This window comes from Pterocles gutturalis, unplaced genomic scaffold (assembly GCF_000699245.1).
Source record: "Pterocles gutturalis isolate BGI_N339 unplaced genomic scaffold, ASM69924v1 scaffold5854, whole genome shotgun sequence".
NCBI lineage: Eukaryota > Metazoa > Chordata > Aves > Pterocliformes > Pteroclidae > Pterocles > Pterocles gutturalis.
The window spans coordinates 34,565-58,329 of record NW_010133129.1 but is presented as its reverse complement, the minus strand read 5'-3'; the positions used below and the strand labels follow the sequence as shown (position 1 = coordinate 58,329).

Genomic DNA, 23,765 nt, shown 5'->3' with positions numbered 1-23,765 from the left:
GGTAGCTTGTTGCAGAGCAGTCCCAACTGTAGCAAAGGTAAAACTGGAACCCAGGAGCTCTCCCCTATGTTTCAAACATGAGATACTTGACATGGCCAGATTCTGTATGGATCTTTTCAGACAACATTACTGCTCATTAGATGTTTGTAAGAGTTGTCTGAGTTGTTGCATATGTGTGGAGCTTTCCTGGGTTTCCTTTGCAAGGGTTCTGATCTGTATCTTGTAGTTTTGTCTCACACCTGTGGCCTATATCTATAAGGAAGAAGAGATGTACAGGGTTTTAATGTCATTTTCCATTAAATTACATGCCCTTTTTGCTAGGAAGCTGTTTTGCTTTCTTGCTTATTACTGCACATGTGAAAAGCTTGCATGCTGGCACTACTGCTGCATTATTTGCTTTAGATTGTCTTGTATGTAGCCCATTTGAAGGTTGGAGTGTGAACAATAGAAGTACTTGTGATAAACTGTCAGGCTCTTCCAGAGATTCAGAAGTGCTGGAGTTACTGCCAATGACAGATGGTTTGTCCTTGCTCATCACTTGTCTTCTTGACAGCATTTTTCTGCTCTCTGCAAAATGTCCCTTGGTGTATAGTTGAATTCCTTAGAAAAAGAAAATTATTTTCTGCTTCACCCATGTTCCTGTTCATTGGTTCAATAGCATCCGTGTTTGACTAAGTGGAACACCTTCCTCATGAAGCAGAAGTTTGATTTATTTTAATAGATTGTTAGGAGAACTGCTCGAGTTTCACACAAACACATTTCTAAAGTTACAAAGATGTTAAGAATGATCTTTTATATCTGCTGCTGAGGATTTCTATGACAGTGTATGAATGGCACTGCGTACTTGACAGGCTGTATCCTTTGCTGCAGGACCTGGGCAACTAGTGCCACAATGTTTTCAAATACTCTGATGTGAACTCTCAGTCTGAGCAGTGTTTGAGTGGGTAGAGACTGAATTTCTTTTTCAGTTTTTCTACAATCTCATGAAGTCTGTTTCAGAACTGGCCTGCTAACTTGCTGCTTTGATTCTTAGGACTGGAGAATTATGTGATATGACATAAAAAAAAAAAAAAAAACTGAATACTAACAGCTTATAGATGAAAAAATACTGAATTCTGAAAAATTGTTCTTTGAAGTTGTTGGCTATATTGGCCATCCTCTGCTTGTTCTCTGACCCCGATTTAGTTGGGTGAGGTAGGAATGGGTGAGTTGCTGTGGGCATTAGACTGCAAGGATGCAGCTCCCCAGTTCATACTGGAGTTTATCTGCTTATGTATTTTCCTGTACAGTGGAAGTACTTAATGGCACAGCAGAAATGCTGTCTCAACAGCAGTATATTTTTTTTTCAGTATTGTTTCAAATATTTGCCCTTTCAGTAAATAAAAACAGTCTGAACTACACAATGGTTGATACTCTACAGAATAAGTTTCTGCTTCTCTTAGCTACCACTAGTGTGATTCAACACAGCTAAGAAAGCAAAATATATTTGGAAACCCAAAAGCAGCCATCTTGGGTTAGACCAAAGACTGTTCCAGTGTTTTATCTCCAAAGGTAGCCATCAACAAATGCCTGAGGGAGCAGTAAGAACAGGGTGGGCATATGTGGTACTGTCTCCTAATACAGCAGCTACGTGTAGCTTTAGAGAGCTTTCTGCATTGAGTATGCCTTTGTGTGTGCTTTGTGTCCCACAGCCAGCAGAATCTGCAGGTGAATCTGCAACTTGCATTGTATTCAGATGCTTGGGGCCTTGAAGCCCCTACCTCCTACACGTCCCCATCAAATTGTTCTATTGCCTTCTCCACAACTGCATTATATACTTCTGTTGAAGCTGCGTTATATGTGCTTTTAGGTTATGATCAATTTTAAGCAGAAAGAGCCATGCTCTTTTGTTTTTTGGGGGGATTTTTGGTTTTGTTGTTGTTTTTTATTTTAATCTTATTTGTCATAATCCCTTCCAAGACAAATGCAGTTTCAGTTGACTGCCATTTTGAAGCAGAGAAAGAGCTTAGGGAGCCCTTTGTGGAACATAATTATCATTCTCATTCCCCTAATGCCACTGGGAGCCTTAACACCGAGGGCGTTCCTCTGGCAGGCTGCCTCGGAGCCGCAGGAACCTCAGGAGACCTCATCTTGAGCAGAGTAGGGCAGGTGTTAGGGTTTTGTTGGGGGGGATTGTCTGATAGCAGGGAGGGGCCACAGTAATGGCTCCTCTAAGTAGCTGCAAAAGGTTTCCCAGAGGCCTGAGAGGCAGGAGCTACAGAAACCTGACACGAGTTACTTGATATTCATGTTCTGCCTTCCTCTCTGTTGCTCCCTCCCAACGCAAAATATGAAGGCAATAACTATTTCATTTTCTCCTCAGTCAACTGAAACATATTCTTTTCTGTGCTGCTGGCAATGAAATGTATTTTCTAATTTTAATTAACAAGTCAAACAATAACAAAAGTGGTCCTGCCGAATTTGTTAAAGGTTCTCTATCCTCAGTTGAATAACAAAGGTCTTCAAGAGCATGTGCTTTGGTTTTTGTCATTTGCAGAGAGCATCCATTTATTTTTTTTTTCTGACTTTCACAAGCAAAATGACTGATAGCTGGTTTGTTCTCTATTTCAGGTCGTGGAGACTAATTTGGTTGCTTTTGACTGTCACTGGATCATTATAAATGAGGTAACTGTCAAGTGAATATCATTGTGAACCATGAATCCTGTTTTCAGGCTTCCTGACAATATTCATGCTGATCTTGACTTTGCCAACAGGAAGCAGTAGCTATGACAAAATTCAGGCATGCTGGGGGAGTGCGTGTTGCTTAATAAAAAGTGAATGACAAGTTCTTGGACTTCACTGTTTTGTCTTGTCCATTTTAAACAGAAGTCCTTGAATGGATAAATGGAAAATAAAATGAAAAAAATTCTGAGTATTTTGAGATTTCACATTTGACTTGACCTTACTGTTTTTAGAGGACTATTTTGAGGTTTGGTGGTTGTTTTTTTTGTTTTGGTTTGGTTTGGTGTTTTGTTTTTGGTTTGGTTTTTTTTTTTTTTCCCCCACATGTAATCTTTCCTTAATAGTAATAAAACCCCATCTTTCCCTTTCCTTCAAGAATTCCCCTAGAATTCAGTCATGGTTGGTACCCAAACCTATTGATATTGGTGGGAGGCTTTTTGGCGGACTTCTGGACTAGGTCATGCAGCAATGTTCGTGAAAGGAAAAAAAAAAAGTTCAAGTGAGATCCTATTTCTAAACTGTGAAACAGGTTCTTCCGTGAACACTTGTTAGCTAAAGTCTGATAAGTCAATATGTGAAGTAGCTTTGCATATAAAACAATGAACAATGCAGTTGTTCTTAGATTTGATGACATGTAAATTTTTCTGTTGTTTTATGAAGAACAAGTTAGGTTCAGAATGGCTGAATTCCCTGGGGAGATAACTCTCCCCTACCATGTAGTTTGTGTGACTTCTGTGTATTCTCAGGATGAAAGATTTTTTTCATTTTAACTGTTATTTGAATTGGAAAGTTCAAAAGAAGGTGCTTGCATTTAGCTGTGTCAGCTCCTCCACCCTCAAAAAGAAAAATAAAACTGAGGATCCATTCCTAGCGTACATGCTTTCTCTTTGCTTTTTATTCAGAAATTAGTATCTCTGTAGAAAAAAATCTGCTTTCTGAGCATTGTTATTTGCACTTTGCAGTAGATTAAATGGCAGAGCAATCAGAGTGGTTACCACTCAACTGCCTTTTCCACTTCAAAACTTTTTCTCTGGGCTGCGGTCCCGACAGCTGGGAGAACTGAATGATGTACGCAGAGAAATGTACATTGTCCCTTCTTAGTTTTATAGTCTTCTGCGTGAAATGGGTGAAATCTGCAATTAAGTTCATTCTGACAAGCTGTGCTGTAAACCGTAATCATTAAAATTTCTGTAGCTCGTTCAGTCATCCTGCTGTTGGTTTCAGAGAAGGTGAACATGTGAACACTAAGGAACAGTAGCACTGCTTCTCTGGCCTCCTAATTTGAAATTCTAAGATGATCTATACAGTGAAAATGCGTAGTTTTGCAAAATCCACATATGATTCAAAGAATTCCTTGCACTGACATACTAAAATAAGATGGAATTGTCTTTCCTTTTCCATCACTGTGCCAAGGGGATACAACATACTTACCCAGTGTAGTAATACAAAAGGAAATACCACCTTCAGTTTTGTGATCAGGAATCTGCTTAGACTTTGTGAGGTAACATCTGTTATTCTAATTGCTTGATTTTAATGTTATAATGCCTGGAAAGAGTTCCTTAATTTTTATTGTAGCATTAGTTGCTCTTCTATGTAACACAGCAAATTTGCTTGAAGACCGTGTATCAGAATGGAAATGCATGTGTGGGAGGAGGGGGGTTGTTCCCACAAAATGAAAGGGTTCATAATTTGCTAAAGCGTAATACATCGTATTAGTCCTTTGCAAATAGTACAGATCTCTCCTGATCAGTGAAGTCAGCTGAGGAAACACTCTCCAAATAAATGTTCCAGTTTCTTCAGGGCCTTAAAGCAGATGGTGCAATTCTTTAATTAAAATTTGCAGGAGTCATAGATTTGAATGTAGTCATGATCAAATATGCCTCAACAAAATGTGAGAATGGATTTCTCCCGCTCTCTCTCCCCCTCTGTCTGTCTCTGCTTGCTTCTTTTCCTCTGCACAATAGTAAATATAACCTCAAAAAGCCCAGGACTGTAAAGTTATATTACTTCTGTGACTTTTAAATCACAGGTGTACAGTGAGCTTAGATTTTATTTGGTGGAACTGAAGGAGGGTCATTTGTATGATTTTAATCACTTTTCTTTCTTTTACTCTTTTTTAAATTAAAGAAATATCCTTTTTTTAAAAAAAATTAAATCTATGACTCTCTCAAGCATTCTCCTTTGTTAAAACATTCAGGGTCATCTTACTATCTCCAAGACTGCTACCACTTCTCTATTACTATTGTTTACTCAAGGACAGCCCAAAACACTTTCCACTGCCTGCAGTTACCATACAGGAGGTGAAAATATTAATGCTACTGTACAAAGGATGGGTTGGATTTCATCTGCAACAATGTGCACAATTATGACCAGCTCTATTCAAATTAGAATGGAAAGGGTGCATAGAAAAGCTGATTCATGTGAGAAGAGACTGAAAATGTTGTCTTGATAAGCCTGTGAAAACAAAGACTGAAAGAGGATATGCTCTCTGTTTACAAACACCATACAGAGAGTGAATAAATAAATCATTGTCAGGGCTAGAGGACAAGGTTTGCACAAGAACAAATTAGTTCTAATTGCCCATGAATAAATTGAGGGCGAAACTTAATAGAAGGTTTCTAATTACAGAAGACATCCGAGTCTGGAAAAGCTCCTTCTTTGAGGAAAGAATGAGAAAAAAATCCAAAACACTTTTAACAAACAGTTTATGGGAAAAGATCCAACAGGTTTGTCCATTGTAGCACAAGAGAGGACTGGGAGACCCACCAGGTTGTATTCAAAGGCTACTTTCAGGTGAACATGTTTTTCCTAGAAGAGGGCTGGTCTTGGCTGATGCATTTGGCTTGTTGTGTTTCAGCCCAATGCACTCTTCCATGGAGAAAAGCGTAGAGCATGGCTATGTTTTAAGCTTGAGCAGCTAGATCAGGTCCTAAAATCACAGCTCAGTTCCAGGAGCTCACATAATTCTACATTTTAATATAGAGAATTGATTAACGGTAGCATTAGGGGTTCATTTGAACCCTTACATTTTCCAGTGGTGATGGCAGGTCAGGTGTGAAATGCCACCCTCTTTGGTACAGGTCAGTGACCAACCTGCCAGTTTTTTCTTCAGGCACTTGAGACCTAATGGACAGACTAACTTAGCCTTGCTTCCTCCAAACTCCTAGATTTTTTCTCTGTGAAAGCTAAAAATTTATTTCTCCTTTTCTTATCACTTTTCTCTTTTTCATTGTTGTCCCCAGAATGTAAGAAACCTAAGGGAGATATAATGGAGCAAATGAGCAAAAGTGCTCTGTGGTGAATAGTCTCTGCCTAGGTCTCTTATCTTAAAATAACGAAATAAAGCTGAGCGGCAATGTGCATTAGGTGTCCAGTATAGAGTCTTGCTTCCCACTGGAGTCTCTGCCTGATATGCCAAGGTGATCCTCTTCATTGCCCTTTTCCTGATTCATCTATAAAGAGCTATTAATTTAAAATAGCATTTCTTTCCTTATTTATTTGCCTACTCAGATGAAATGTACATCTAATTTTTATCCTTCTTCCATTTGAAATAGGACAGCCTCCCCTTTATTCCAAGTTCAGACCAACAGAATAAAGGTTTGGAACTGTATGTTGAACTTCTTATTTTTCAAAAAAAAAAAAAACAACCCCAAAAAACCACAACAGAATCTAGCCTAAATTTGTGCAGGTGGGAACTCAGTTCAAGTTGGCCAACTTTGTAAATTTTTTTGACGTTTGGTGCTTGTATAACAGATCATCTGCCATCCTTACATCGTTGTACTGTATCCTCTTTTGAAGTGCAAATAAAAATTGTTTCCTCTTATACAATAGTTGCTTTATATAGATTTCTTAAGTCAGATCCAAAATTCAAGAATGAGAGATGATATTGGAGAGTCATTAGATAAAAGGCTCGTCACTCAGTCAATGCCAAGTATTAAAAAAACAACAAAGAAGTATGTAGCAAATGACTAAAGTTGAATTTGGGTTTGCATGGCGTTGCTTTGTTGTTAACCTAAAACCTGAATTTATTATATAATCACTGGAATTCACAGCATTTCAAATAATAGCTGTAATTAATTTATCGATTTAGATACTTCCTTGGCAACCACACAAAAATCTCTTTGGTGTTTGGATTCTCTTATTAGTTCCCAGGTGATGTATAAAAATATGAGGTAGTAACCTAAAGGTTAAAATGAGAACACTCTAATTAAAATACACTAAAAAGTGGTGAATACAGAAAAAATAAATACACTTTTGAGACAGAAAAAAATGAATGTTGAACAGCTGAAAGTCAAAATCTCTTTTAAAATATAATTTAACAATATAACCTGGCCATGCAGGTACTGATATTTACATTATTCGAATGTGTCTAATAGTCTTGCTGTTATAATTTGGGCATGGTGTATAATGAAACCAGGGAAAATTTTTAAATCCTCTGAGAAAGGATATAGTGTAAAATCAAGGTAAGAAGTTGCCTGAGCTCTCCTTTCTAGTTTTATTGGAAGTATTACTTGCATTTTGCTAAAACAGCTTTTCTTTATATATTTATTTTTTTTATTTTTTTTTATCTTGCAGCTAGTGAAATGATACAGACTAAATTAAAAGACAGCATCTTTTCATTTATTTATTCATATAAAGAATAAAATATTTTTACTGTAGTCAAGAGACTAGAAGTTAAAATTTACATCTCATGTATTTTTATTCAAAAATTTAAAGGAAATAAATAACAGAATGTCCAAAGAAATTGTTTCAAAGTAATTAATTTAAGGAATGTTAACTGATGCTCAAAAAAACCCTAAAATCATTGGGATAGTTGTCTTAACATTTAAAGATCTGCTTTTTCAAAAAGCTTGGCTTCCTTTTGATGAGAATGATTCTGTAACTTGAGTTCAAATCTGTCTCCTGGTGTCTCCTAAGTTCTTGATTATGGATATGGATCAGGAAGTTAGAGGCACAGAAAGATGAGATGGCATTTAGTTGCAGATATAACAGTGTGGATGTGCTGTGATGTTCAAAAAATGGAAAGCTAGAAATCCACGAATGAGAATCAGAAATATTCAATAAACTGCAGCTGTATGCAAGGTGTGTTAAATGCTGCCTGCTAATCGGAGCTCCGTAAGCACCTCCCTTCCTTGGGGGTTATTCACAAATTTAAATGTTTAGAAAGCTTGGGACATCGGCCTCTGTAATTAAGATAGATGTGGACAAACATTTCGGCTTCATGAAAAACAGATTCTAGTGAATTGATGGAGCAATTTTGTAGTTTTGTTCTCCTGCTTTACAGAAAAATAGAGACACAGGATTGCCTTGAAAGCTACCAGCTGCTTGACCCTATTTGAGTCATCAGAAAAAGCTCATGTTTAACTAGAGCTCAAGTTCTTATGTGAAGGTTGGAGTCAGTTGCTGATGTTTGTGAGCACAGGCTCCTCTCGCTCCGTGTTCCCCGAGGGCCTCAGCATTCAATGGTGTAAAACACCATGTTCCCAAACTGCAGGAATTTATACTAGGTAAAGAACTGTCTTTCTGATTTCCCTAACCTGCCCTAAACTCTATATTTTAAGCCTCGTATTTCACATACTCCTGTGTTTAGTTAGGTTTGGTTTTCTTTTTTTTTTTTCTTTGAAGTGTGTATTTGTAGAGCTGAGTGTTCAGCTGAAAGCCTTAATAGGTACCCTACGGAGTAAAAATTTGGTTTTAAATTAGGTCTTGCTATAAACAAGTACGTACACACCTGGAATGCTCTAATGCATCTTCTTTGCCCTTTTGGTAAATGACGGTTGCTCAGTTGCACATTGTTTTATAGGTTCTTGCTGTTCTGTTTCCAGGAAGTGAACACTTAAGGCCTGAATAATTGTCTGTACCTTCACAGCTCCTAAGTAATTCTACACTTAGAAACACACCATGCTATGATTTCCTACTGATTTACGCATTATCTGCCAAGGATGCTGTGAAACGCTTTTAAGTAAAAGATCAAAGGTAAAAGGAGAGGGAGAGAAAATGCAAAATGAAACATTGGGTTGACGGTTGGACTTGATGATCCTTGAGGTCTTTTCCAACCTTAGTGATTCTGTGATTCTCTAACTAGGCCTAGTTAGATCTACAAAGATTCAGCAAGGTTTCGGCACAGTACATTTTAAACTTTTGCAACTATTGTAAGGGTGGTATGCCAGTTGTTTTAATGAGCATGCATACATGCTTTTTTGAGGCTATGGCAGAGCTCAACAATAGCCATGTAGCAATCATGCAACTGTTGATCCTCTCAGTTTATTTTTCGTTTCTAACCTGGTGGTAACATTTCTGTATTTTAACTTGTATGCATATGCTCTCTCTTGCCTTATCTTCCAGGAAATAAATGATATGGATGTGCAGGAGCTGGTGAGAAGGTCAATTGGAAGGTTAACAATTATTCGACAGACGTTTCCAGTCCCCCAAAACATAAGTCAGCGCTGTTTCCGAGGCAACCACAGAATATCTTCATCACTGTGTGATCCGAAGGACCCTTTCTCCCAAAGCATGGAGGTAGTTCATATACCAGTTTACTCTCACCTGGAATCTGTGTTTCTAGATATGTTCAAGGTTTTTCCTCAGGGGCTTAGTATAATTTAATGTTTGTTTTTCATGTAGTTTAGTGGCTCATGGCATAACAAGAAAATCCTTGGATAGGGGGTGAGTGGACAAGAACTACCTGCCCACTCCACAGCAAATGACAAAATAATCCAAAAAAGCCACCTGATCTCCAGGCACTGGGGTAGTTGTCCTGCTGCCCTGCTAAATTTTATTTTTTGTCATCTCACGGAGAATTTCCTCCCCGTAGCCGGTGTCTCCTGAGTTGCCCTGCTTCTCTAAGCCTCAGGTGTGTTGTCAATAGAAAACCCTTCTTGGGGAGCACCTGCGTCATCTTTTTTCAAGTGTATTGGTGTATGCACTTAAATCTGTGCCAGTGTTCCAAAGAGGCTTTATTTTCAGGGTTGTTAATTATAAATCACAAACTATAAGAGCCTTACTACCACATGAAATGAGCAATAGGATCATGGAAACTGTCCTCCTGACTTCACATAGTTTTTCAAGAGCAAGTCCTTTATCTCTTCCGTATATCTGGTTAGACTGGGTCATGACAAAGTGACCAAGTGAAATGAGAAGTGTGAAATTGGGTTAAGATGTCAATTTGACTTTGGATTTTTTTTGCATGATTATTTATGAAGTTGTAGAAAGATGACAGCATTGGCAGTGGTGCAAGAGGAGCATATCTGACTTAGCAGCAAAGAGCAGTCATCTTGTGATGCTGAAAAAAGGGGTGAGAGAAATAGGGAGGTGTTGAAGAGTGTCCTTGCTTACAATGAAAAGATGTAAGGGGTAAAAGAGCAGAAGTGTGGCTGCTCTTGCCCTGTTTCAGGTTAGCTGTAAGAGCCTTTGCCTCACTAATTGTTCACAAAGCAGCCAGTAAGCAACTACTGCTAACATGAAGAACTTTGTAGCACACTGCACAGTGATCCTATCAGAGGTCTTAAAATAAACTTGGCTGTGTAAGGTCATAGATACATAGGATATCTCTAGAGGCTATTTAGGAACTGTGAAAATTCTTTAGGTTGCTCCGTTCAGTTATGGCAGCATGGTCCTAGGGAGAGCTTTGGTAGTCTGTGGATAATGTGTGAAAACTGAGGGTGTGATTATGTGCAGCCACTAGAGATTGCAAAGAGCAGTTTTCTTAAACAAAATTACTAACTACAGCAAGGCAGAAAACAAGAATCGTGTTATCAATGGCAGGCTTTGTGTTTTGATTTATTTTTCCCTTCAACTTCACTTTCATTTCATTTTCATGTCAGCAGTGAACTGATTCTAGGAAAGAAAAGTTCTAGAAATCAGAGTTTATTCTCTACAAATTGGCAAATTCCATTTAATGTGTTAGATTCGACCTTCTACCTTAACCTGTGCTTCTTGATCAACCTCTAGCTTGGAGAGCTGTAATATTTCTATTGAAAGCTTTCATAATGGTTTGGTTCAAAGGAGTGCTGGAAGCTTGACTGGTTCAACTGTTCTGCAAGGTTGAGTTGCTTTTTTCATTTTTTTCCCTGAGATGGCTGCACTTCATTAGTAGCTGAGTGAGACAACATGAAAAAATGAAAGGAAGACAAACTCTGACACAGCTTCCTCTGTGTCTTCGTGCGATGTGCAGACCTTTTAGTAGCTGTGGGGTTTGTTTGTTGTTTCTTTGTTCTCCCCAACAATATTAAAAATTAACTTCTATGCCCATGGGGAGTTTAACAGTTTATAAATTGAAATTTCTAATGCTTTTTTTTAATGCCATCCAAGTGTGACTAATCAGAAATATTCTCTGGAAATTATAAGAGTGGATTTCATTATTTATTTTTTCCAAATTACTCCCTCTGAAGTCTGTGTGAATAATTTTGTCTGTTATGTCTGTAAATAAGTCTGGTTTTTTCAGCATCTTTATTAGAACACTGAAAACCATTTTGGTGAAGATCTCTCATTGTGTCTCTGGGATTGTTCTAGTTGAAACAAGAACTTCTATAAATTTGTATCATTTTGGATGCAGGAAGTTAAAAACTGGATTCATAGAAATAGTTAGTGCCATAACCCTTTTTGTCTAAAAACTATGTGCAATGAAACATAAAGTAAACACCGTTAATCCAGATTAATCGGTCATACTTAATCTGATTGCTAAATATCTTATGCACTCTGGAACAAAAAAATCTGAAACATAAAGTAAACACCGTTAATCCAGATTAATCGGTCATACTTAATCTGATTGCTAAATATCTTTCTCATGCACTCTGGAACAAAAAAAATCACATCTGTATTTTGAATTGCATCAACAGGAGGTTATGCAGTTAGATACCGCTTGGTAATGTATGTGTCCAGGCTTGGAACAAATAAAGTGTCGGTAATAGATACCAGGCAATGTGTTAAATGTCCCAGTAAATTTACTTGGGAAATTAATACAAGTGTAAAGTGACTTGAAATTCCAGACCCTCTCTGGGTGTTGGGACAGTTACTAGTGAAGCATACTTCTGCTAGGGACAGGGTAGGGTGATTTTTGAGAAGCAGAAATTAATCATTGTGTCTTTATCATTGTGTTGCCAGTGACTGATTGCTGTAAATGTTAAGCTGAACTATTAGTAAAGGAATAGCAATGCTTAATAATTGCTGAACTCGGCACTCCTGACCTTTGTTAATACTTGATGAAAGCCCAGCTATATTACTCCTAGATTAGTGAGTGCATCCTTCCTCATGAAGTGTGACAACAGTCTTCTCTTCCCATGATAATAGGTTATGGAAGCTACCTTGAAAGCAATGTCATTTTGCTGGGAAACGATGACTTGGCATCTGTAGCCCTTCATGTATCAGTTTAGTCTCATTAGTGATCTTATTGTCTCTGCTCTCTAGAGGTTTGGGTTTTTTCCTTTGATGAAAGGGGGTTTTTTTTTTGTTTGGTTTGGTTTTTTTACTTTTGGCAAAGGCTTATGTAAAATAAACTTGCCTCACAGCATAGTAGTAATTCCTTCTCTCCCCCTCAAACAAATGTCCCTGTGGTGCTGGCTTCTTTGGGGAAATTCAGTTTTAGCTGAAATGCTTTGAATTCTTTCTAGGTATACAATACACAGAGAAATCACATCCAAATTATTTTAAAAGTGCTTGATTAATGTGCACCCAGATCCTCAATCCATGCTTTTAATCCTGTCACGCACAGTGATGCCTGGCCTCTGCATCTGCGGAAAGTAAATTAGTTCCTGGGTGAATACTGAAATATTCACAGCCACTGGAGTCATGGGGGAAGCTCAAGTAAGAATAAAAAAGTGTCTTCCAGAAAGAGGGAGTGAAGGATCGTTGTCATTTAAAGAGAAAGGGAAATAGGGATCAGAAGCTCTGTGCATTTGCAGTGCTGACAATGCAGAGTTGTAAAGGCAATCCCTCGAGTTTAGTAGGGGGGAAGGCAGCAGACCATTAGATCTCCTTCAGTAAAATGTGCAAGGCAAAATGCCCCGGGAGATTTTGTCAAGGTAAAGAGGATGACCTCTTCTCTGGATGCTAGGCAGTGAAGGACTCTGTCACAAAACCTTCCTACGAGAACTGTACAGAGTAGATTACAGATGACACAGACAAAGCCAGCATAAAGATGGAATTTACATGAGAAAATAAAAACATTAAAAATAGGTTATATGGAAAGGAGCAATCAGGCAGGAGGAGAGGCTATTTTTCCCCCCCCTTTTTTCTTTAAGGCAATTTGTGTATTTTGCCAATCAGTGTTTCAGTTATTCCGCATTATTGTGCTTCCTTGGCATACACCCCTCCCGATACCTAAAGGACTTTCCCAGTCTTTGGATACTTTTAAGAGGCAGAATAGGGGCATTCTCCACAAGGTTGACATACTTTCCTGTTGTAAGCTTTCTTCTTCTTTTAAGGTTTTGAGCGGACCATGTGTATGGAGAAACCCTTACACAGAGCAGTCAATGTGTTCCACAAATCTGGGAAATGTCTTTTGGCTTGTCTGTGACTGATAAGAGGAGAACAAACCAGCAACCTTGCCTCTGTTAGCAAATTGCCACTGGGTAATTAGTTTTCAAGTGCTAGGAATGCTCTACAGCCCCCTTCATACAGTAGCTGAGGAAACTGAGTTTCCCTCAATAACTTCAGGCCCTGTGGCTTTAGATGACCAATAGGTTATCTAAAAATAATATCCACAAAGGTACTTCTCATTTCAGAACATCATTGCTCTTCCTGAGCACCTCTGTTCAGGAGAGCTGCGGTTTCTCTTTATGATCCTGTTAGTAATTTCGGTGTTCCTGCCACTTGAGGACAGAAATGAATTAACTAAAGCTAAGCTGTAAATGATTTGTTTGTTCATGAATTCTAAGCTTCTGTTCTTTTACGTAGAATTGTATGTTTCACACTTGACTTTGTACTCTGAGCATTTAAAAGTACATATACAGAAATACTACACGGGTAAGCAGCACTGGCACACAAGAAATTTATTTTCTTGAGTTAAACTTTTCTCTTTTTCATGCCAAACTGGAATTTCCTCACAACATGTGTGTGTATCTATGCTCACAGTGGAACATACACACATTTACTCAGTAAGGGTTTAGTCCTGCAATGAATTAACAGCCATTGCCAAACACTCTGACAGGAAACACTATGAATTGCAGAATCAACATGCAACCACACACTGAGAAAGATTTCATGGGGTCATATTTCATTCCAGAAATTGCCTCTATCAGAACTGACTGCAAAACCCAGGAACAACAGTCACAATGAAATGATTTATTTTAAATTTTGAGAGTTTCTGTTTTTCAAAAAAAAAAACAAAACAAAAAAAAAACAATCTTGAAGAGAATTTGATGGTGTCCAAATATGTGGAGACTGAAAAATTGAAAGTTGCAGGCAACTGGTTAAAAATAAAAGACAGTCTGTTTACGTTCACTAGTAGTCCTTTAAATCCTGCAAGTGGAGCTGTGCCAGGGACTGGGCTGCCTGTACTTCACGTGTGTGTAGTTTGTTGCTGCAAATCACTTGTACCATGACAGCCCCTAACTGCAGTGTCTCCCAGAGCCAAAGATGTGACTTGGACTCTTACAGTTTCTTCTTCATAGCAAATAAGTCATTCAATTACCGGAGGATTATGGGTGAGGTAAAACAAAATATAATTTCTGTCTGCTGGTAGGAGACCACAAATAATAGTGCTAATACGCCCCTTTTAATGCCTTTTGCAGATTTCAAACCTGTATATATACGACACTGTCCTCCTGTTGGCGAATGCCTTTCACAAGAAGCTGGAGGACAGGAAGTGGCACAGCATGGCCAGCCTCACCTGCATCAGGAAGAACTCAAAACCCTGGCAAGGAGGACGATCCATGTTGGAAACCATCAAGAAGGTACTTTTTTTCCTGTATATCCTCATCTTTGATTTCTAAAATAATTTCATTAGGCAGTATTTCCTTCTGAGTTGCGTACTATTCTTGCTAGTACAAGCAGTAACTTTTCAAAGCGATAGTTTAGTATATTCACAGTTTTGGAATGAAAACAGTCTTTAATTGGTTTTGGGTTTTTTCGTGTCATAATGAGCATGTTTGAAATGAAGTCAGTGAGTTTGTTTACCAAAACGACTGGACTAGTAGAATTTTCAAGTACAAATAATCTCCTACTGAAAAAGTGTCACAGGTTAGGAGGTAAAGTGGATACTTTTCCTATTTTATTCGTAAAAGAAAAAAAAGTATTGCAGAATTATGGGTAACATTCTGTGGAATTTGCTGTTGCACTGCTCTTGATGTTAATATAGTGAAATAACAGAAATAGAGAGTGAGGGAAACCTTAACTCATCTAGTCTATATCCTGCCATGGCAGAACAGTTGTCTATAATGGTCTATACAGTGCTTTATCCAATGTTAACCTCTCACTACTTCCCTGTGATTATTATTTCATACCTTAATTATGTTCATGTCAAAGATGCTTTTCCTGTTCTTCAGCCTTTAAAGGTATTTTTTTCTTATTCCGTTTCTTTGTGATGTTTACAGTCTCCACATACTTGGAGACAATTATCACACCCTTCTGGGTCAGTATTTAGTAAAAAATAGGCATAGGTTGCTAGTTATTTGGTTTAGTCTCCTAACGTTATTGATGTCTTTCATAAAACTGCCTGGCAGTGTTTATATTGTAAATACAAAAAAAAAAACCAACAACAACAACAAAAAAAAACCCCAAAAAACACAAACCCCAAGGACAGTAAAACAAAATAAATTCTTCTTTAAAAATTTTTTCTTTATTTATGGCTTTCATTGAAAGGACATAAAAAAGTAATTTAAAGTATAATGGTGTTTCAAGAAGTTTCCGTTCTGCATTAGTTCTGTAGCCACACCAGAAGTTATGATGATGCAGTCAAAATGTAAGGCTCCTTTGAACACTGCTTATTTTTTCCCCAGTCCCAAGTCAATCTGCATTAGCTCCAAAATAACAGTTCAAGGCTTTCTTCGGTGGCTGTCCCCAGTTTCCATTCTAATAGGTTGAAGTCATAAGACTGTAAGGATAATCCAGGACATATTTCTTATTTCAGGGGCAGGATATGGCTTTAAGGGACTTTAAACTGTATTGCTCTTAACCTACCCAGAGCAGTTTCAGATTGACATTTGGCAGTCCCATGGATTTTAAGCTATGTTTCAGGCAAGGCTGGTGATGGAACTCGCACTTTGTAAATACTATTGCATTTTTTTTTTCATTAATAAACTAAAAGCTATTTCTACTTTCTGAAATCCAAATAGTATGCCTGAGCTGGAAAAGTCAAAATGCCCACTTCCACTTCAAAGTTAAAATTGACTGTCTGAGCTGGAGTTTCAGGCAAAGTCTGGTAACCCTACTAGCATGTCTAAATACTTCACCATGGAAGGGGCTGCTGACTGTTTCACATTATGATTATTTCCTTGCTTATGGTGTTTGTGGATATGGGACTGATCCTGTTCTCCTACATGAACATCTTTTATGCTGTTTCTTACCTCATCTCTTTGCATCTCAAACAGAATTTATTCCATTCTTTGCCACATCGTCCTAGCTATCCAGTTGTGGTGGGTTAACCTTGGCTGGATGTCAGGTGCCCACCAGGCCCCTCTCTCACTCCCCCCTTCAGCAAAATAAAGGGGGAGAAGAAGATGAAAAACTCGTGGGTCAAGATAAAAGCAGGTTAATTAAACCAAAGGCCAAGGCCACTCACAGGAACAAAAGGCAAACAAAGATGTTATTCTCTGCTTCCCCTCAGTAAGCGATGTCCGGCCACTTCCCGGGAAAGCAGAGCTTCAGTGTGTGCAGCGGCTGCTCCTGGAGACAAACCCAGTAACCAATAGCCCCCTCCTCCTCCTGCCTGCCCTTGGCTGTTCTGGCTGAGCTGAGGTCACATGGTATGGAACAGCCAATCCGGCTCCGCTGTCCCGGCTCCGCCCCCTCCCAAGCTGTGTGACACACCCCCTGCTGGCTGCCAGGGGGACACTCAGCACTGGGAGGGTGCTGTGGGGATACTGACTCCAGCTCTGACAGACCCGATGCACCAGTTTATCTTCTTCCAATTCTCACCTTCTAAAATTATGTGATTAATAAACCAAACTACTTCTGTGACCTTTCACAGAAGAGGTGCCCTGTGTTGAAGATCAATTTATGTAGATCTTAACCCTGAAACATGAAGAGAAATGGCCAGGAGAAATATGAAGGCATTCAAGAAGACAGGAACAAGTGGAAATTCAAGGGTTGTGGTTAGGTTGATAGAAAATGAATCAAATGCCAAGGGAATTCCTGACATGTGCAGTTAACAGGTTTGCATCCTGTTGCTTTTGGGGTTCTCTGCTATCTGAATGAGATAGCTTCGATAAGAAGCCATTTTATTGGTGTAAACTGAATAATCCAAATACTCTCTATACTACATTGTGGTGACAGAGATGAATTTCTAGAAATAACATGCTAAATTGGAAGTCAAAATTTAACCTAAAATGAAATGCAGAAATTTCTGGTGTATGTATGTGTGTGGCATTTCAGTCCCTAGGCAGAAGAAAGCTAAAGATTGCAGCTGAGAGCTGGAATTGCACAAGAAAGAGGAATTACGCTTTCGTTTTGTGGTCTACCTTCCCTTTTGTTTCGCTAAAGCACTAATGTGCTGCAGGAACTGCAGGATCACAGCTGTGTACTTTTGAAATTAAAAAGTTGACATTGATGAATGTCTGACTTATCAGAAAAACAATAAAATTTAAAATTAATGAAAGGAAAAATAAAAAACACTTCATCTGTCTCCTTGAGAATGTACCTGTTTTCCATCTAGGTTTTTTCTTTAAATATCTTTTCTCTCCTGTTATGGAATCATAGAATCACAGAATGGTTTGGGCTGGAAAGTACCTTAGAGATCATCCAGTTCCAACCCCCCTGCCATGGGCAGGGACACCTCGCACTAGCCCAGGTTGCTCAAAGCCTCATCCAGCCTGGCCTTGAACCCCTCCAGGGGTGGGGCATCCACAGCTTCTCTGGGCAACCTGGGCCACTGCCTCACCGCCCTCACAGGAAAGAATTTCTTTCTAATATCTCATCTAAATCTGCCCTCTTCCAATTTAAATCCATTGGAACATCCTCTAAAACCAACTGAAATATGAAGCTTTTCTCCAAAACATAACAGTTTTCCATAATTTTGAAAGAAAACAAGAAGTTACCACGTGGTATTTATAGAGTTTCTGAATAAAAGGTTGTGCATTTTCATTTTTAAATCACCACTGTTTCAAAGATGTAGTGTGTAATGAATATCATAAGAAGATACTATTATTGTCATCTACTGCTGTGCACAACTGAGCTCTTGCTGCTAAAAAAAGCAGGAAAAACTAGCTCTAGGTAAAGCTTTTCTAGAAGAAAAAAAGTCTATCTTCTAGAATCAGGGGTCAAGAAACAGGAATACCTGGCAGTGTTTTGGCTGCAAAGGGAATCTTTCTCTGATTTCCGGAGCGGAAAATAAGAAAAGAGATGGGGAAGCCCTATAAGCTACACACTGAAGAAGGTAAGAGAAAGGGATGCTGCAGCAGCACTTGTTAAAAATAGGAGAATGCTAACAATGAATAAACAGACTTCATCATGATTAATGAGCTAACAGAGAAGAGTGGGGAATGAGGTGGAATTAGAGTTTCAGACATTTGGTGAAATAGCAAAATAGATGTCTGAATCATTGCCTGGTGTAATTTGTTAGTTTTCACTGTTGAACATTTGATTCCTGTGTCGCTGTTTCTAAAAACAACACCAAAAGCTGGTTTTTTCTGTGTGAATCCAGCTGATTGGACAAAGCCTAAAAAAAAACATTTTAAACTTGCTACAATTATTAAAATCTCATATCTGTTTCTACCCGTTCTGAAACTGAATAAATATTTAGTTTCATCAGGAAATACAATTCTTCTAATGAATTTGGCCAGCTCTAGCAGTTAGTTCTAAACTCACTTCTGTAATAGGAGCTATCCCCAAGCACATGCTCACTTATTTCTCAGTAAAGCTATTTCTCAGAGAAATAAATATTGCTAGAAAATAATTCAAATGTTGGAAAAATTAATCTTTCTGAATAACCTGAGAAGAAAAGTAAGTAGGATTATATGGAGGATCAACTCAGAAAAATGCTGTCAAGTTACTGCATATATATCTTCAATCACAATTACCTGGTCTCTTACCAGTCACATTTGTTTATCTCACTGACAAACAGCAAATTTTTAGTGCTAACTGCAACACAGAGCCTATTCCTTTGTGGAAAATGAGCTGTACCTCGTGCTGTTTCATGAATCACAGGTGGAATTGTCAACTAGTTCTGGTCTCAGGAATGTCAGTGATGTTCGGTGGCAATGTGTGAAAAAGATGCCAAATTATTTCTCAGGTAGTAGATGAGGCTCTCTTTGTTTGCAGCTAAAAATGACGTGTTAAGTTGAAAATTGAACAATGTTTTTCCATACCAGGTTTTTTCAAGGATAAAATGTGAAACTTGTATGTAATTCTTATAGTTTGGTTTTTTTTTCCTGCCTGTAACCACAGTTTTTTTCCCTTAATCGCAAAGTAGATAGTGGTTGAGCATAACCATATTTTGAAAAAAAAAAAAAAAAAGAAGAAGTTTGAGCAGGAACTGTGAGAGCAGTACATTATTTTATAACTGAAGGTTGGCAAGCTGACATTCCCAAGCGAGGTCCTGACTGCTAGGTAAATAGTCCTTTCTTCAGGGACTTACAGTAGAGTAGTGCCTAAGCATGTATAAACTGTAGTTTATTTTGCCAGTCTAGACAGGGCTCAAGTAGGCTTTAACTGTATTGCCAAGCTTTATAACAGCTCTGCAAAGCCCAGAGCAGTGATCAGTAACCTAAGTAAAACATTTTTGTTTAAAAACTGACATTTTCACTCTTCAGTTTTAAAAGTATCAGGAAATTGCATGGTTGAAGCTGAACCTTAGAGGAATTTGAGTAGATAATAAATCTGTCTTCATTTTTCCCCAAATAGCATTAATTCTGTAAGTTAAATGGAATGAAAAATGTCTTTGACTCTTACCTGTTATTATAATTAATGCTAAAATAACTTGGAAAGATCTCATCAGGAAGCTCCTTGATCAGTAGCTGTCACACAGATGGCCATTTCTTCTGGGACACTATGCATTAGCAGAGGGATAAAACCCATGCCATAAACCAAGTGTTTTAGAGAGATCCATACTGTGCAAAACTATGCAGAAAAATTGGATCGGTGTCCTGAAAGTCTTCCTAGGCAATATGCTAGCCCTAAGCAATAAACCAGGCTCGTGTAAGCCTGGTGAAAAGGCTGGGTGGGACAATGAGGACTAGAAGAGAGCAATAACAGTCTTGCAGGTCCAGGAAGGTAGGTCCCAGGTAGGGAAGAGGCATGAGGACCTCCAAGGAGGTTCCTATCAGATTTAGTATTGTTGTTGGTATTATAAGGGTGGGTTTTCACTGTTTTGTCTTCTGCTTCTGCCTTTTCCAAGTCAGGAGCGTTCCCATCTAATCTGAGCTCTTATTGCATTGTTTGCAGATGTACACAGTCTAGGAAAGAAAGCTCTAATCAAATGCACTCTTACATGAGAAATTTGCAAAGCATGATAAAATGGCCAGAATAGATGAATGAGAAAAATCGTTGTTATGGTTACCACTGGATTCCAGACAAATAAAAATCACTAACAGACTTGCAGTTTGTATCTTGCCCCAACAGTTGCAGCCATTTAAAAATCAAGGTAAAGAAACCTACACAATGGTTTTGGGTAGAAATTCAATTAGAAAATGTGGTAGGGAAGTCTGTTAATGTGTATTATATGTTAGGGGCCATGTATTTCCAGAGAATCTGGTGTTTGCTTAAAAACTGGATTTCGTTACTTCAGATGTAACTGAGGTGAAATTCTTCTTCATATGATCTTTTTTTTTAAATTATATTTGCTCAAATAAGGGCAAAGGTTATGAAAAATAAAAGAAGTTAACTAAAATTTTAAATTGCTGTCTCAAGTCTCAAAAAATCATTTGCATTTTAGACATGATTCTATCTTGATGTCCCATAAATTATTGGGAGCACTCTTAATTTGGAAAATGAAGTCACTTTAGTTTTCTCTATTGAAATTCCCAATTCAAAACTAATTTATCACAAAATAAGAAAAAAGGGAAAAAGCTTTATTCTGTACAAAACATCTGCATTAACATATTTTAATTTTTTTTGTTGAATATTTTCTTTCTTTTATTATTTTGTTCCAGAGTTTTCCCTTCCTTTTTCCAGACCTTGCTTGTGGCTCACTTGAACTGGTGCTGCAGCTGGGGTGGTCTGTAACAGTTTCATTAATTTTTATACTTTACCTCAGACCCACAGGTTTAATTCACAGTGCGGGGCAAAAAGTTTGAGGAAATGATGTAGGAAATACGAAGAACAATACAATAAAAGCAGTGTATGGTGAGGTGTCAGAGTGGTGCAGGAGTAGGAACAGGTGTATAGTCTCAGGGAGAGCAAGTCGGACAGATGGAGGCTTTCAGGGGTCAGATCGGGATCGCAAGCCTTGCAGACCTATGCTGCTTTGCAGGCATTTCTGTGTCACATGTACCATGAAATTCTGGCTTAATTCATCAAAAAGCCAGATGAGACCATAGGAGAAAAAAAGGGAAGTGGAACAGGTTTTTATTTATGGTTTGTGAACAGGATGTAGTCAAATTTAAGTTTTCAGAAAATGTTTATATTTTGGAATCTCAGTTTTTTACCTAAGGATATGTCCGAATGATTTTGCAGGTAAACGGAAGCTCACTCTGTCTTTACTGTGAACTAGCCAGAGGTGTGCTAACCCCGGTCTAAATGCCATGAAGGTGTGATTATTACAGGACTGTGCTCAAGCTAATAAGTAACCTCAGTGTCATGCTAACCCTAGCCACATGCACCAAAATTGCCTGGGTGGCTCTCACCAAGGGTGAAATGTCCTGGAGTCTTCTTGCAAAAGACTGTGCATTTGTACTCTTAATCAGGATGTTGGTTTTTCCTTTTTAAAACTTTTATTCTAGTATCTCATCCAACAAATATTATAGAAAAAAAAAATTTAAAGGTTAAATATATATAAATATACAAAGTATTGCCTTGTTTTGAATTGAAAATGGCATTTCATGAAATATTTTTATATTATTCCCTGACAATGTTAGTCTCTAGTAGTCTCTAGTAGGTTTTAAAGGTATTATCTCAACTATTATCTTCCTTATTTTTATTATAATCATATTACTGTTTTATAAAAGGATGACCAAATTTTGTTAGTTCATATTAACCTGCAATGAAGATGCAAATTTTGTACTCATTCCTGGATTTTCTCGAAACTGAAGATGTGAGAGTAGAGCTTTCACAATCATGATTCAGCAAGGTTCACGTGCTGGGTAGTTTCTATCACAAGAGTTTATTTTCCAGGTTTTTTTTCAGTTCAAATAATAAAGCTCTTAACCGAAAGAGTAACCACAACTGCAAAATTCTTGCCTCATGTTTTGAAGAAAAGCTCTGCATTTCATATGATTTTACACCAGAGGCAGATTTTTTTCCTTGTGCATACTTAAAATCTTGTTCAAGGTTTTTGGAGGAAATAGATCAAACACCCAATTCTCCCTGAATTTGAAAACTGAAGAAATTTTTGAGGGCTAAAGGCTTTCGTTGTAGGCATTTCATGTGGCTCTGTTGATGTTACAGTTCAGGTCATCACAGTTCTTCTACAAAGATGAAATGTGTGTCGTGTTGAATTAAACCTGGAATATACTTTGAGTCGTGCTGTGGCATGTTTAGTCCTTCCAACTTTGGTTCTTTATAGCAAATATTCACTGTTTCATCTTTAGTATTTTAACCCCTTCTGACTAAAATATAAAAAAGTAAAAGAAAGCTTGAAAATATGCTGCATTGTTGTTCATTGTCATTCATTCCTGGTAGTAGAGTTGTTGAGGAAAACAGAAAAATCACTATATTCAGCTAGAATGAGCCCCTCTTTATTTGTGCAGATCTCTTATGTAGGGGTTAGAAAACACCTAACTCGATCCAAAACTCAACCTGAACTTATATGGAAAACTCTCCTGGGTGAGAAACAGTTGAGGGGGGGGAGGGGGAAAGCAAAAATAAACAGAACTGATTTTTATGCAATTTCTTTTATATATTTGTCTTTAGTTTTGCTTCCACTAAAATTAGTCATAAAACTTTGTTTTTCTTATTTTTATTGGGACTAGAATGTCTATACATATACATTGATGGGTCAAAGAACAAAAATTGGAGTGCAAATACACTAAGGGGTAAACTATTGCTTGTACTGCATCTGCTTAGCATTGCCGAGTTAGATTCTTCAGTGAAGGGCTTAAATGATGCAGGAACAATTTAGGATTCGTAATTTTTAGAGAAAAGCGGTCTTTGGAAAACTGTCTTAATTCTGGTAGTTGTGTATGTATTTTGCATAGTTAGTGCACAAATCCCTTAGAGGAACAAAATGTTATCATAATGGGCTACTTCTGAGTTTTCACTCCATTGTCCTTTTTTCCAACAGGGTGGAGTGAATGGTTTGACTGGAGAACTGGAATTTGCAGAAAATGGAGGGAATCCCAATGTGCATTTTGAAATTCTGGGGACAAATTATGGAGAAGATCTTGGCAGAGGCATCCACAAGGTGAGTCTACATATATTTTAAAAAAAGACTATTTTTACTGATTTTTTTTTTAAAACCATTCTTGCGTTCCATGTTAATAGAAAAGTGTTTGATGGTGGATAGCATGTTGTGTATTGTTAAGAGAAGTAAGAAATGGGAGAAAAGCCTTGAACTAGATACCCATCTATTTTATTATTGCCAAGAGGCCTTGCAGTAGGTTGTGTTGATCCAAGGTGTTTGTAATAGAGAAAGGATAAAGCTGCTAGTCTACTGTCCCAAAAGACTGGTGAGAGCTATTGTTTTGTAACCCTTGCAATCCATTTCCAAAATAGTAAATTTTATGCTGAATTATGTGTAGGGCATGTGTTTGATGCTTCTGGTCAAAGTGGGATGCCACAACCGTTAGATGATTAAA

The 23,765-nt window shown here is 37.9% G+C and overlaps 1 protein-coding gene across 1 annotated transcript in view; it reads left to right on the top strand.

Annotated features, from left to right (window-relative positions):
- Positions 1 to 23,371, top strand: part of LOC104467358 (glutamate receptor ionotropic, delta-2-like) — a gene marked incomplete at its 3' end in the record, with an annotated part of 82,788 nt that extends 59,417 nt beyond the window's left edge. The window contains exons 3-5 of the mRNA XM_010081103.1: positions 9,067 to 9,240; positions 14,451 to 14,612; positions 23,252 to 23,371. Coding sequence (XP_010079405.1) covers positions 9,067 to 9,240; positions 14,451 to 14,612; positions 23,252 to 23,371 — 456 coding nt within the window. The remainder of the gene's footprint in view (positions 1 to 9,066; positions 9,241 to 14,450; positions 14,613 to 23,251) is intronic.
- Positions 23,372 to 23,765: the final 394 nt, after the last annotated feature.